The following is a 14,220-nucleotide window of genomic DNA, read 5'->3' as shown; positions in this document are numbered from 1 at the left end:
AAAAACATTTTTTTCCCTCCTAGACCCAGGTCAGCGGCGGTGTAAAAGGGGTAAACCCGTGTCCCTTTACACAGGACTTCTACCCAGTTCCTGACCAGAGTAGAACACGGGCAGGACCTGGGGAGAGGGCAGTGTAAATGGGTACGCCAGGTCATCTGACCCGGGTCCCGTTTACAGCAATGGTGAAAGCCCAACCTCCGGACTGCAGCTTCCTGCAGTCCACGTGGAGGTTGGGCGGGGGAGCACACACATCCTCCGCCGCTGTCTGCTGTACTCTGCAGACAGCAGCGGAGGCAGGCAGGAGGTGAATGGATGCCTGCGGGTGGCATCCATTCACCTCTCGGACGGGGCTGGGGGGGGGGGGGGTGCACGGGGGCAGCCCAGCAGCTTACCTTGGTGCTGGGCTTGCCCCCAGCGTATCGGTCCAGGGCCTGGAGTGGCAATCGGCGGTCCCAGTGCTTGGAGATGATGTCTAACTCTCTCTGCACATGTTACATCAGCCCCACCTGCAGTGCACATGGTTTTGCCCATTTTGAGAACAAATTTGTACTGCGATTAGATCTGAATAAGGGCCAATGACCTTTGTGTAACAAATACGTTCTTTCTTTTTTAGGAAATTGTAGAAAATTACTTTCCCTCAATCTGGTCTCTCTATGATCGGCTTTCTGAAGGTGCAGATCTGAAAGTCACACAGATACGTGCTCATTCTGAATGTTAAAATAACTCATTTGGAATGTGGCAAAGAAAAATGAGATTTTACAAAGCACAAATAGAATCAATTAATTATTTTTGTTTTTTTGCTAAAGTGGTGGTGGGATTAAGACTGGTTAAGGGCAATAACTCCTAAATGTGACTAGAGTACTGCCAGTTTTTCAAGAGATGAATCAGAGATGAATCCGTCAATAGATATTTCCTTGCCTGCACAATCTATATTTCTTTTCGATATAGAGAAAACGGGAATGTGCATCAAATCTAATACAGATCGGAAGCTTCTTAAAAAAACCTGTTCGCTTTCGTTTCGATTTTGCTTCTATAAGAAAAATGGAATTGAAAACCTGCCAAAAACTAAGTGAAATGTGCTGCATTATTTTTTCTTGGGTGTGTGTGTGTGGGGGGGGGTTTAAGTGTACACAATGCGCCCCATGCATATATATTTGTGAGGTAGTGTTCTCATTCTAGCACAGTGCACCTCATAGAATCTTTGCAGTTCCTCCTTCCTTGCCTGGAGTGCCGCTCTCTGCTGTGGTGCTTCTACCACGGCACAGGGATACAAACCAGACTATGCTAGAAGTACCACAGCAGAGAGCGACACCCCAGGCAAGAAGGAGGAACTGCAGGGATTTTGCAAGGTGCAGAATGAACACTAGTGAGGCTGGCAGGGTGTGATGTGCCATGTGCAACAAAATCCCCCCTCATTGAAGGTTTAAGGGCCCCTGAAGTGTGTCGGGTTGCCTATCGCTGTATTAAGACATCAACAAGTAGTCAGCTACATGTGTCTTGGGGAGTATTGCTCCTTCAAGTTACTTCAATTGTCTGATCAAAATGGCAAACACCACCAGCATCATGCAGTGCATGTTTTCCTGCTTGCATTTCTATTGATTTATGTTCTACCAAATCCAAGATTTCCCAAACTTGGGGCTTAATTCAGAGACGTTTGCTAGACTGCACACACATGGGCATATTCGCGCATGTGCAAACTCCTACTGAGCCGAATTCTGCCCTGTCCGATCAAGCTGTTGGTACCTGCATACAGACCACAGCACAATCTATTACCTATATTCATGCCTGCTATGTGTACATTGGCGAGGTACAGAAACATCTATGTGGACAGTTATAGGAAGCAGCTGGTATTTGGAGATCAGTTCACTTTGAAAATCTGCAATCACTTCCGCTCAGTTCAGCTCTTGTAACATCTTCAACGGTTCTTTCCAAAGGGATAAGTATAAATCCGCAGTAAACGAAGCGCTGCTGTGGAAGTATAAGCTGAAGTGGAATCAGGCCTGTAGCAGAATCACTCCGACTTCAATGCAGGGCAAATCTGAAAAGACTCCCTTCCGTGTGTTCTATGGGAGAATGACGCAGGAGGATGAGAAATATTGATTTGTCTATTTAAAGTGTACCTAATGTACAAGAGCATCTGGAAACTAGCAGAACATATACGCGCAAGCCTCCCACATGAAGGAACAGGAGCTGCAGATTGGGAGACAGGATTCTCTCTTATGAGAAGAGATTCTATTCAGCACACTGTTAATACTTCTTGCCAGCATTCGATAGATGGCTGCCAACAAAGCTATTCAATTGTGCTCCTTTGGTCGTGATCAGCTGCTGGCACCTGCATTTCATCCTCCACCTGGGGATGGCGAGCCGAATGAGCAAAAAGTGACCCGTTTAAGTCTCAAACTCAGTAAATCTGACATATTCAGGTATGATGAGCGAAACATACCTGCAATTTGTAATGAACACAGATGGCTAAAGAAAAAATGTATAACAGTCTAAAAGAAAAAAGTGAAGTATGTTACAGTATATTGTATATACTGTATATATGAATAGAACAGAGCTGTAGTATACAGAGCGTAGCAGCTGTGCAGATTTGTGTAGCCCCCTGGTGGACATTTTCTGTATTTTCTTTCCTAGTTATGCTCTATTATGCATTCCTACGTATACCTGTACAGACGCAAAACTACTTATCTCTCCTTCCTCTATTGAAACAGGACGTGCATTACATTTTTTTTGTTGAGAAACGAAAAATATACATAGTGGATGCACAAAAAAAAACATTGCAATACTGTTGTCTCCAAATCTGTATTTTTACAGTACACATTTAAAAATATAAATCATGATTACATTAGAATTAAACAGAGACATCGCTGGAGTATTTTTAGAGGATTTTAAAATGTTGCTGAAATCAACTTTTCCGTTTAGAAAAAATCCAATGAAGACCGGTCTAATCGCTTTCCCATGTTAGTTACTTATCCTGCGCTACCCCTCCTGTGGACTCAGTCTAATCTGCACAAACACTCGGGTCTACCTCCAGGTCTCCTCCTTTGAACTGTGAAAGCTATTCACTATTTTGCTATTATATATTGGATGTGCCAGTAGGAAACGGACATAGGCAGCAACGGCATATGACCTGACCGGCCAAGACTTAGGAGTAGATTACTAAGCAGTCAATCATAGGCAGCTCTGACCAATAAGGGTCTAAGAAATAAATGCCAAACAAACCTGATTTAGGATTGTTTTGATTGCCCTTTGGAAAGGATGGGTGGCTTGGATAACCTTCTCCTTAGTAAAACTGCCCCTAACAATTTGCAGGAAAGTGGACTGCTAAATAGCTAGAGAACCTATTCTGCCGGAGGAGATATATCTGTATCTCTCTGATGAAATACAGATCAGCCTGTGCAAGAAGCACCACAGCAGAGAGTGACATCCTGGGCAGGAAAGAGGAACTGCATGAGTTTTGAAAGGTGCAGGGTACTTGAATGAACACTATGACAGTGGCTCTTTGCAAACATGTTCTAATTTGGTTACATCCAGTGTTTCAATAAGTTGATCTATTAACCACATCAATTCTGGTGTCTATGAGCTGGCGACTGTGACATGACAACTACATTTATTTTACCAACACACCTTTTAACATTCCTGCCCAGTTGGACATTGTTGGCACTGCAGTCCCTAAGGGATTTGCTTTAAAGCTTTCTGTTACATCTAGGTGGTTATTCTGGTTGATTCACAAGGCTGCGAATTGGCAGCCTTGCGAGTCCACCAGATCCTGCCTTGCGAAAGGTGGCCTGGCCTGGTGTGTTCGCATGCACTAGTTGCGAATGGATGTTTAACACAATGGATGACACCTACATCATGCGATGGTCGCCGATCATCGAATGATGTGGAAGGCACACGCACACGGTTGCTCAGAGCAACCTTAGATGTGCGTGTGCACTCTGCAGGAAGTGGGCGGGCAGCTGACATCCGGTGAGGTCAGCTACCTGCTCATGGCGCCCACGTCACCGGTGGTGTTCCCATGGTCGAGTCCCCAAGCACACGCACACAGCCCTCCCCGGCAAGGTTGGGTGCTTTCCCCAGGAACAGATTGTTCGGTTGTGGGCACATGCACCCAGAATCTGCACATGCGCAAAACATTGCCCCCGTGCAAACGCATAATGGCTTCCAAATTGACCTCAATAAGGTTCCTTGTCCTAGTGGCACATGTTAAAATTGCCCATCAACGAACATCAGATGGTATTGACGTTGAATATATATGAAGAAGTAAAATAGGACCGAAATGACCAAACTTTGATATTGAGATTAACATAAAAGGTCCAAAACATCATTAATAAAAACATGTAATACAATCAACCAGTACATGAAGCCATTGTAGACCAGCACAAGCTGCGTTGAGCTTCAGTTAAGCCATAATGAACATTAATATCATTAATATATGCTTTGCCCTGAACTAATCACCAGTTTAGATAATAAAATTCATGAAAACCAGGTAACAAACATGTAATCCGAGAACCAAACACAGCTGTTCCTTATGTGAATATGCAGCAAAGTCACGGACTCCAGGAATATTCCAATAAGAGCAATAAACAACCAGCCGCAACAGATGGTTTTCCCGTGACTGCTTCAGCCTAATGAAAGCCCTCACAGGGGAGCCCATGAGTGGACAGGAGTGACTACAGGTCACAAACCACTGAACATTGTTGCATTATGCTAGGATTTCTTAACTCCAACGTTTGACCACTACAGATCATGTTTGATCATGTGCAGTCACACATTGTAGGTACCTAACGAGCATACAGCCTATCAAGATGCTATGAACTGGTAACACCACCATGTTATCACCTGACTATACAAGAACTATGGGATCCTATGGCATTTATGTGACTCTAAATTGATCTATTGCACCAAAAGGATATAAACAACATGAGGGGCCACAAGTGCCCATTTAAATGTGGTTCGGCAGCTTTACACATGTAAGCCCGGTCTATTCATGTGAGACATGGGCGAAAGTCAGTGGTCACCTAATTACTCATCCCTGTGACAGTCAACTGAATATCACTTCTACTTAAGGGATGGCAGTTTGGGAACAAACTACAACTAGCTTGCCCACCATTTCATCTGTGCGATGGTCAAAATATTTAATAAGACTGCCAGTTTGGTCACCAGTTCCAGTTTAGGAACGGTTAGGTCAGGACCATTGACGTCGGTTGATTTCCGAAAGTCAGAAGAATTGTAGAACTTGTAGAAAAAAATACGGCACAACTGTGCCGCACACTCCTGCCCTGTTTTAGGGACCTCCCTTACTTAAGGTGTCCTACTATTTATTCTTACCTGATCCTGACTGACAGCCACTAACGCACAGTCACAGCGGCATTGAACGCAATAGGTCTCACAATGAAAGCTGCCAGCACACTTTCGCAACATGTCCATTTGTAAGAGCAAAATGAGATCTGACTAATGTCGCCTTGACGCAATACAATGGCACAACACTGGTGAAGGCCTACACTTCATGTACAAGTACCGTTTAACATTTACATTGGGTTGTCCAAGCTATAAGTCACATGATCAGACAGACAAGACTCCCTGTAGCAGCATATGCAATGTTAAGGATTGGATTAAAAAAGTGTGACCTTTAAGGATTAGATACATAATTAGGAACATAGACAAGAGGGAAGGATTATCGCCACAGCTTTTCTTATACACTGTGGAGTCTTCCACAGAAAATATTAATAGGGCCAACTGAGATATGGAAGTGAAAGATTTCTTTTCTACCAGCTGACTTACAAAAAACATACTAAAGGTACACTGCTATGCTAACTCAGTTTCAGAAATAATGAAAACATGCAAAGTTAAGTCATATAATACAAAATCTATAGAGATTTGTGACAATAAACCTCAGAATAAGAATTAACTAACGATCATATATCTTTCAGCACCTGGGCTGACATTGAAGAGCGCTATCAGCATGTTAAATAGCGCTGTCAATCCCCCGTCATTTTAGATGGGAGATCGGGCGCGTATAAAACCAAGGGAATTGGCACCTTGAGTAGACACATTCATCCACAACATAAAAAGTTGCCCTAATTTAGCGGACCAGTATACTGTGATTTTTATTTTTTTTGCAAAACAGTAAGGCAAAATAAAAAATTAAGTGTTGGTATTTGTTCCAATTTTTTTCTCACCACATCCTTGACCCGGGTTATTATTGGGTTGATGATGTATCAACCGGGTTGATGCCGAGGTGCGTTGTGAACGCACAAAAACATATAACCGGGGTTGAGCAACCTGGCAATTTGACCAGGGTTATAAGAAGGGATAAAACCCAGGTCGCCCTCTGTATAATGGTTGTACGGCGTTTTATGTGAAAGTATTTGACCCGGCATTGCGATCTGAAAGGGGTATTATTTTGCACCAGAAATATAAATTCTCTAAATTGAAAAATTTCTTTAATATTATTATGATTATTTATGTCCAGACGCAAAAATATCCTCAGTTATTAGAATACAAAAACTCACATTTATGTTTTTTATACCTAGACATTTAGCCTTTTTCATACTTTATTGAAGTTATTTGAGTTATTTTAATGCTTGTGAAAGTTGCAAAAGCACCCAGGACACACAAGCCTTCAGTTGCTAAAATGGTCCAACAGTATATACATGAGCAAAATGTGTTATATGCCAGGAAAAGCCTAGCATGCAGTACGGATCTCCGCATGTCGTCCACTGAAATGGACATATGAATTTCAAATGTGAAATAAATAAAATGATTGAGCAAAACATCTACAATACTGTGCCCTAAATGTTACTTTCTTTGAATATATTTTATGTGCGCTGCAATATTTGATATATTTTTCATAAATCCCTTAAGTTCTCCCTGCTGGTGAACTTTCTTCTGACATTTTGGGGGAAATTTATTAGGATGAGAGATTCAGAAAGTGAGAGATTTGGAGAGAAATCTCCAGGTTTTTTAAAGCGGCAATCATTTACACTTAAAAATCAAACTGGTTTTGCCGTGTAAATGATTGCCGCTTTAAAAAAAACCCTGGAGATTTCTTACCAAATCTCTCACTTTCTGAATCTCTCATCCTATTCTTAGTCTCTCAGCCTAGTCTTCCTTTATTTCGACTTTAGTGTTTTTGTAGGAAATAAAAACCGCCACTAGGTGGCATACCTTCTCTGGAAGTATTTAAAGATGATTACACTCAAGATTATATTTTCAAAGATTTTGCCGATTCTGACGGCTCGAAAAAATTACCTGAATCAGTCAAAATATTTTTTACATTTCTTGAGGGATGGTTTATTTTTCCCCAATTAAGAAAGATCTGGTGGAAAACTACCCACCTGGGCCAATACAGATTAAGCTCTATAACTATCAGGCAGAAGAAACATATAACAGATAATGAGGGTATCCATAGAGATAAAAAAAAAAAAAAATTCCTTGGTGGTTGGTCCATGAGTGTCTGGCGTGAAAATAGCAGCATGATCTCACCAATGTAATATGAAGACAAGATTATGTGTCGCATGTAAATGCTCACTTCCCAGAACAAGAGGCAATGCACTGCCTGTGGTTTTAATAAATTAGGGATTCCCAAAGTGTTCTATAGTGTTCAACCCCCTTCTTTGCCAAGACTTTAAACTGATGGAGTAATTTAAACTGAAGCGTTTGGGGTCTCCTAAATTAAAAAAGACACAAACACTGTACAAGTAGTATAATAACTTTGACTGTAAGGGGTACATTTACTAAAATGTGAATTCTATTGAAGATGGAATATTTCCCATAGCAACCAATCAGTTTCTACTTATTAATTTAGCACCTTCTAGAAGACAATAGATAGAATCTTCAATAGAACCGTCAATGTACCCCTTAGTGTGCCTTGAGGACCGTGTTTGGGAAACCTTTAGCTTACAGCTAGTTCAGGAAAGAGAACTTTGGTGAAATTTAATAGGATGAGAGATTCAGAAAGTGAGAGATTTGGTAAGAAATCTCCAGGTTTTTTTAAAGCGGCAATCCTTTACACTGCAAAACCAGTTTGATTTTGAAGTGTAAATGATTGCCGCTTTAAAAAACCCTGAAGATTTCTTACCAAATATCTCACTTTCTGAATCTGTCATCCTATTAAATATTACCCCTTGTTCTTTATACTATGCTAAAGTTTCTCTCCCCTCCTAAGTGTCACTGAATGGCCCATGAATCCTACCTATTTGTGTCCACCTTTACCCTATGGTTCAATATATCGTACTGGGTATAAAAGAAAAATGTTTTACTGGTCTCTGTGGGTGGCTCAAACTTCAAAATAAAAATAGACATTGGAATGATGCTGTCATTATAGAATGATTGTATGAAGCAATACAAAAAAACTGGTGTGTTAACGGCTTCCAGAATACAGTAATTGAGAAAGAGATCCTTAAATCACCAGTCTGTGCTGGGTGTCATCTGCAGTGCAGTCTCTCACAGCTGGGTTGTACTAGCCTGCCTTTCCCCTGGAACGCACCTGCACTAATCTCCCTTAATCCTGTCACTGACATAAGACACAGCCGGCAGTGCCTGGTGATCCTGCTCCCATAACAAATGGCTTAAAGCAGGCATGTCCAAACTGCGGCCCTCCAGCTGTTGTGAAACTACACATCCCAGCATGCCTTGCCATAGTTGTAGCATTCCCCAATAGCAAAACTGTGGCAGAACATCTTACAACTGCAAAGTCAGGGGAAGAAATGAAAACAAAATAAAGTTTTATAACATAATTAAACAGTGAGTGTGGAAACAGCGCCATACGTAGGTCAGTGAGATGTTCCTGCAGATCGCTTGGGTGGTTGCTAGGTGAGAACAAACAGGGCAGACTCTATGGAATGATAGGCTGGAGCCCCAAATAAGTGACTCGCTTCCCAAGACCTAATCCAGACAATAAATATATATTCAAAATATCTATTAGCATCCTTGTCTCTTGCAGTTCTCGTGTCAGCCACTGTGAACAGCACACATTCAAAATACTTTTAAAGGGAATGACTGTGGAAAACTATTGTAGGAAATGAACAGGGGTGTGTACAAATGTCCCATGACTGACAATGCCTCACTGAAGATGTGCCAAGTGCTGATCAGATCAAATAAGTTTTCCCATCCCTACAATCCAAAATCACACTGCTCATTGTTAAACTAAACTTTATTTCCCTCAAAAAGATTCACTGACAACCTATCAGTGTCTTAATTATTTTATTTCACTTCATAATTATCTTAAGTCCACATGTTTCAATAACAGCGTGTAAACATTTCCTGTATCCCATAACTATCAGATGCCACCTTTCATTTGTTTGGTTAAGCTTGTCTGATAAAAGCCGACATCTGATTGGTTGTTCCTGCAGAGGGGAGGAGGTGCCACAAAGTAATGTTAAACTTTGTAAAGAGGACAATTGGAGAAGTTGCCCGCCCCATAGCAACCAGCTTCTATAATTTATCTAGTACCTGCTATAAAATGTTAGGTATAATCTGACAGGTTGCTAAGGGAATAACTCAACTTGTTCTCTAGAAGCTTAAATACAGCATATATATATATATATATATGTACACGTTTAGTAATTGACTGGCACTCTCATTGATGGGGTAATGCGCCGAGGTGCCTTCCTCTGAATTAAATATAAACAGCAGGGTTGTTCTGTGAGTCCAGGGGGGACCCCCAAAATAACAGGCGGCACTCAATCAGCTGGATGCAGAAAATCCAATTTTTTTATGTGCAGTAGTTAGACATATACAAGCATAATGCCGACGTTTCAAAGCCGGAGCGGCTTTATCTTCAAGGCTTGTGCAAAGAAAAAGTGCAGGTGATGCTGTGGAAAGAAAAAAGTATATATATATATATATATATATATATATATATATATATAGCAACCAAATTCTATTATCTTCTAAAAGATGCAAAATAAATGGGCAACACCTCATCTTCAAGAGAACTGTCATCTTAGTAAATTTACCCCTAAGCCTCTCAAAAATTGAGGAGTAGTATCAGTTAACTCAGCAGTAAAAGCCAGGTATCAGAGCATGTTTGAGACCAACTAATGCGTAGCAATAATGCCCCATTAGGACAGGGAATCACAATATTGCACACACAACCATGAAGATTACATGTACTGGTTTCTATGGCAATATAAGGTACTCCACCACACCAGTATGGATACCTACTGTATGTCACAAAGCCCTCTAGAGTTCCACATGCAATCAGTGAATGTATATTTGCCAAGCACTTCCTTGTAGAAACCAAACCTTATAAGTTTACAGGTACCCTTCACTGCATAACATGCATACCTATATTATATCCAATAATAATGTAATATAATACACCAGTAACAGATTCTATGACCTAGACAGTGAAAAAATCCATTGAACAGACACTTTCCTATACTTGCCAATCAGAAGTCCAGTGCCTGCAATGGCATATTTGCAAGACGGCATCACACAAATAGCTTAAAGTGGCATCGCCCAGTGTGCTAACAGTGTTGTGCGTTGTGGTCATTACAGTAGCTATATAGAACACCAGGAGTTGGCTAGAATGGCTTTCTATGTCTATTCTTATTAACATCAGACACCAATAATACATATTTTCAATTTTGCAGTGTGTTGCCCAGAACTGCATGCACTTGGAGCAGTACACAGAACCCGTGACACCCTTTTCCATAACTTATGTTTCACATCATGTCACATTCCCCAGCTGAAGGCACGGGGAGCAGCAGAACCACATTCACACCAGTGTGCCACCTACATCGGAAGTTGTTTTTTTAGCTAGGTATTTAACATTTAGAGGGGTTACTGGTCAAAAGAGTATAATGATGGGTCAAAGGCTCAGTACAGTGGGCTGTGGCGAATCTCCTTGGCTTGGTAAATGCCTTCATGCCAGTGGGATTACGCAGCTGCAGTAAATAGTTCTGGCACAGGGCGTCTGCAGTTTTGTGGATTCTTCCTGGCAAAGCCGATGAGTGTAGTAATAAGTGGTTTGGGTGACCTATATAGGGGTGTAAGTAGCGTGTTCAGCCATCTGGTGGCAAGTATGTAAGAGTCATTACATAAATAACATACTTATAGAATTTGAACACAGTCACATACACTGACATATATATATATATATATATATATATATATATATATATATATAATCAGATGGTAGATACAATTTACACTTTCTAATGTTTTTTCTCTCTTTAGATACATTTTATGGGTATAAGGAAACTTTTTGGCTACAAAGAGAACAACTGATGGGTACAGTCCTTCAGACAGGACACTGGCATGGCTGTGGGCACTGATTACAGTAATATAGATGCAGCAGCTGGCAAAGACGGGGGTCTCCTTACCTCCACCTGTTGATGCCCACATTGGATGATCCAGCAAACCAGGGATCCAGAATGTAGACGCAGCGGACGGTGTCGGCTCCTTGGATGCACTCCTTCAGGGCTGGGTTGTCGTGTAGCCGGAGCCCCTTCCTGAACCAATGGACAGCATTCACCCCCATCTTATTCTTGTAGAAGACCCCTCAAAAGAACAGCAGAAGTGGGTAGGGGGTAGTTATTAGGGATGCACCCCGGTCCAGCCAGAAGATAGGAACTAAAGGAGTCAAGTCCAGAGACAGGACATAGTCGCAGGGGCACAGAATGGGTGGGTGCTGGAAAGTTAGGTGGGCACAGGGGGCTTATCCTCTGCGAGCCTCTGTGATTGGGACAATCAATGGTGCCTGAACCTGGATATGAAAGAAGAGCAGTGGTCTCCCTAACATGGTGTGTGTACCCCACAGCTAGTCTCCAGCAGCAGCACAGGCGCCGTCACCCTCTACCAGCAGCAGCAGCAGCAATCCTCACTCAGCCAAGTGCGCAGCGATCTCCTCAGCACAGTGCACACCGCACGGCACGTCCCCCTAGCCACGCCTACCCGGCTGCGATTGGCTCAGCCACCGTCACATGCCCCCCCCTGCCTCACGTTTCTCTAGTGTGGTCGCTGTGTGTGTGTGCGCGAACCCGCTGTCAGCGGCTCATCACCCCCGGTCGCGACGCCCCCGCACTCCGGTAGTCCCGCACCTCGTCCCACAGCACACCCGCACCTCGTCCCCCTCGCTGTCCGGTACAATACACTTAGGATTTCGTGGGGGGTCTGTTGTTGTTGGTGACGTACTAGGGGCGGGGGAGAGTGGGCGGAGCCCCTGTGGGATCGGATTGGCGGAGGCCGGGAAGTCCCCGGATGAGCACGTTGATTCAGGAGAGGGAGGCTCGCGGCGGTGGCGTGTGCTCCCGCGTGGGGGGGCGGGGAGCAGGGGTGTGCGCGTGCACCTGTGCCTGGTTGGTTGCGTGGTTCCCTTCGTCCCTCACAGTCGCGACTTTAATTTATCGTCAGGGCTCAGTCGCCGACTACAGGGAAATGCGGTATTGGGCGATAATGCAGCGGCTGTCCCCTCAGAGTGGACACAGCTAAGCTCTCCGCCCCTTGCCCTTCTTGTGTGTGTAACAGCCGGGCTGCTGCGGGTTATGTAACCCTGGTTATAGGGACACACCTGCTCTACTTGTGCGGGCACACGCCACTAGCCCTGTGTCTCACACATTTTTCTATATATATATATATATATATATATATATATATATATATATATATATATATATATAGAAAGAGACGGTAGTGGCACTCGTGGGTCTTTTAGCAGTAGAATAAAGCAACGGACACCAAAGTCCAGCAACGTTTCGGTTTATTACCGTTATCAAGCCTCAAGTGTATACAGTACAAAAAACAAATATATACCCACTCACCATCACCCGTGCGTTGCAGTCTCAAGCTCCCCCCGCTGGTCCAGGTTCAATGACGTCACCCCAGGCGACACACGCCGGCCGGCGTGTCCGGACTGCTGCTGGGTTGCTATGCGACCGCTAAAAACAACAACATGAGAGAGACGGATTCGGTATGAAATCCCGACGGTCAAAATCCCGACGGTCATAATACCGACAGCAATTGACAGAAAGTCAAAATCCCGACATGGTCAAAATCCCGACATTTAAAATCCCGACATGGTCAAAATACCGACAAGGTCAAAATACCGACATTTAAAATCCCGACAAGTTCAAAATACCGACACATAGAATGTAGACAGGTGAAAAAGTCAACATGACTTTCGGGCGACAGCTCGCGAGGTCGATATGGGCTTTTCACAGTTTTTTTACCTGAATGTCGACACAGTCGACATGGACACAGTTGGAGGTCAACCGCAGCCCCTCGCATAGCTCGCTGCGCTCGCAATGCTTCGGGCACGGTGCCTCGCTACGCTCGGCACACTATTTTATTCTCCCACCACGCCCTAGTGGATGGTAGGGCATGAAATACCGCCTGTCGGCACATGTCGGGTCAAGAAACAGTGAAAAACCCATGTCGACCTCGCGACCTGTCGCCCGAAAGTCATGTTGACTTTTTCACCTGTCTACATTCTATGTGTCGGTATTTTGAACTTGTCGGGATTTTAAATGTCGGTATTTTGACCTTGTCGGTATTTTGACCATGTCGGGATTTTAAATGTCGGGATTTTGACCATGTCGGGATTTTGACTTTCTGTCAATTGCTGTCGGTATTTTGACCGTCGGGATTTTGACCGTCGGGATTTTGACTGCATCCCAGAGAGACATGTGTGTAAATTAAAATACGCAGAACAAAGGAACGCAATAATTAAACAATAAGCAATGTTAAATCACATAAGGGACACTGATATATCTTCAGAGCCCAACATCGTATAATATCTATGTAAACAACACAAATCAGCAGGTGAGTGGGACAAGCATCAGCGCACGGAGGAGATTAAAGAAAGCAGTGGAAACTACAAGCTTCATTAAGACCCAGTGGGTGCACCGTATTTAAGCGATGTATCCACTTGGTCTCTCTTTGCAGTAATAATTTGTCCCGATTGCCCCCACGTCTGTTAATGGGGATGTGGTCTATGATCTTGTATCTTAGACTGGCCAAGCTGTGTCTCTGCTCCCTGAAGTGTCTAGCGACAGGTTGTTCCGTGCTGACAATTTTACCCTCCAGGGATGCCCTAATGCTAGACCTATGCCCCGCCATTCGGGTTTTAAATTGACAAGTGGTTTTACCCACGTACATCAAACTACAAGGGCATCTGATAATGTATACAACGTGTGTTGTACTACACGTCACTACATGTTTAATGGGGATTTTTTCACCCGTGTGGGGGTGTTGGAATGAATCGCCAGTCTC

At 43.2% G+C, this 14,220-nt stretch overlaps 1 protein-coding gene across 1 annotated transcript in view; it reads right to left on the bottom strand.

The window, feature by feature from the left end:
* The window catches only part of CRY1 (cryptochrome circadian regulator 1), a 35,152-nt gene extending 23,085 nt beyond the window's left edge, over positions 1-12,067 (bottom strand). The window contains exon 1 of the mRNA XM_083181651.1: positions 11,334-12,067. Coding sequence (XP_083037777.1) covers positions 11,334-11,491 — 158 coding nt within the window. The 5' untranslated portion in view covers positions 11,492-12,067. The remainder of the gene's footprint in view (positions 1-11,333) is intronic.
* Positions 12,068-14,220: the final 2,153 nt, after the last annotated feature.

This window comes from Crinia signifera, chromosome 4 (assembly GCF_055691185.1).
Source record: "Crinia signifera chromosome 4, ASM5569118v1, whole genome shotgun sequence".
In the NCBI taxonomy this organism is placed as follows: Eukaryota; Metazoa; Chordata; class Amphibia; order Anura; family Myobatrachidae; genus Crinia; species Crinia signifera.
The sequence above is the reverse complement of the archived record's forward strand: the minus strand, read 5'-3'. Positions and strand labels throughout refer to the sequence as shown.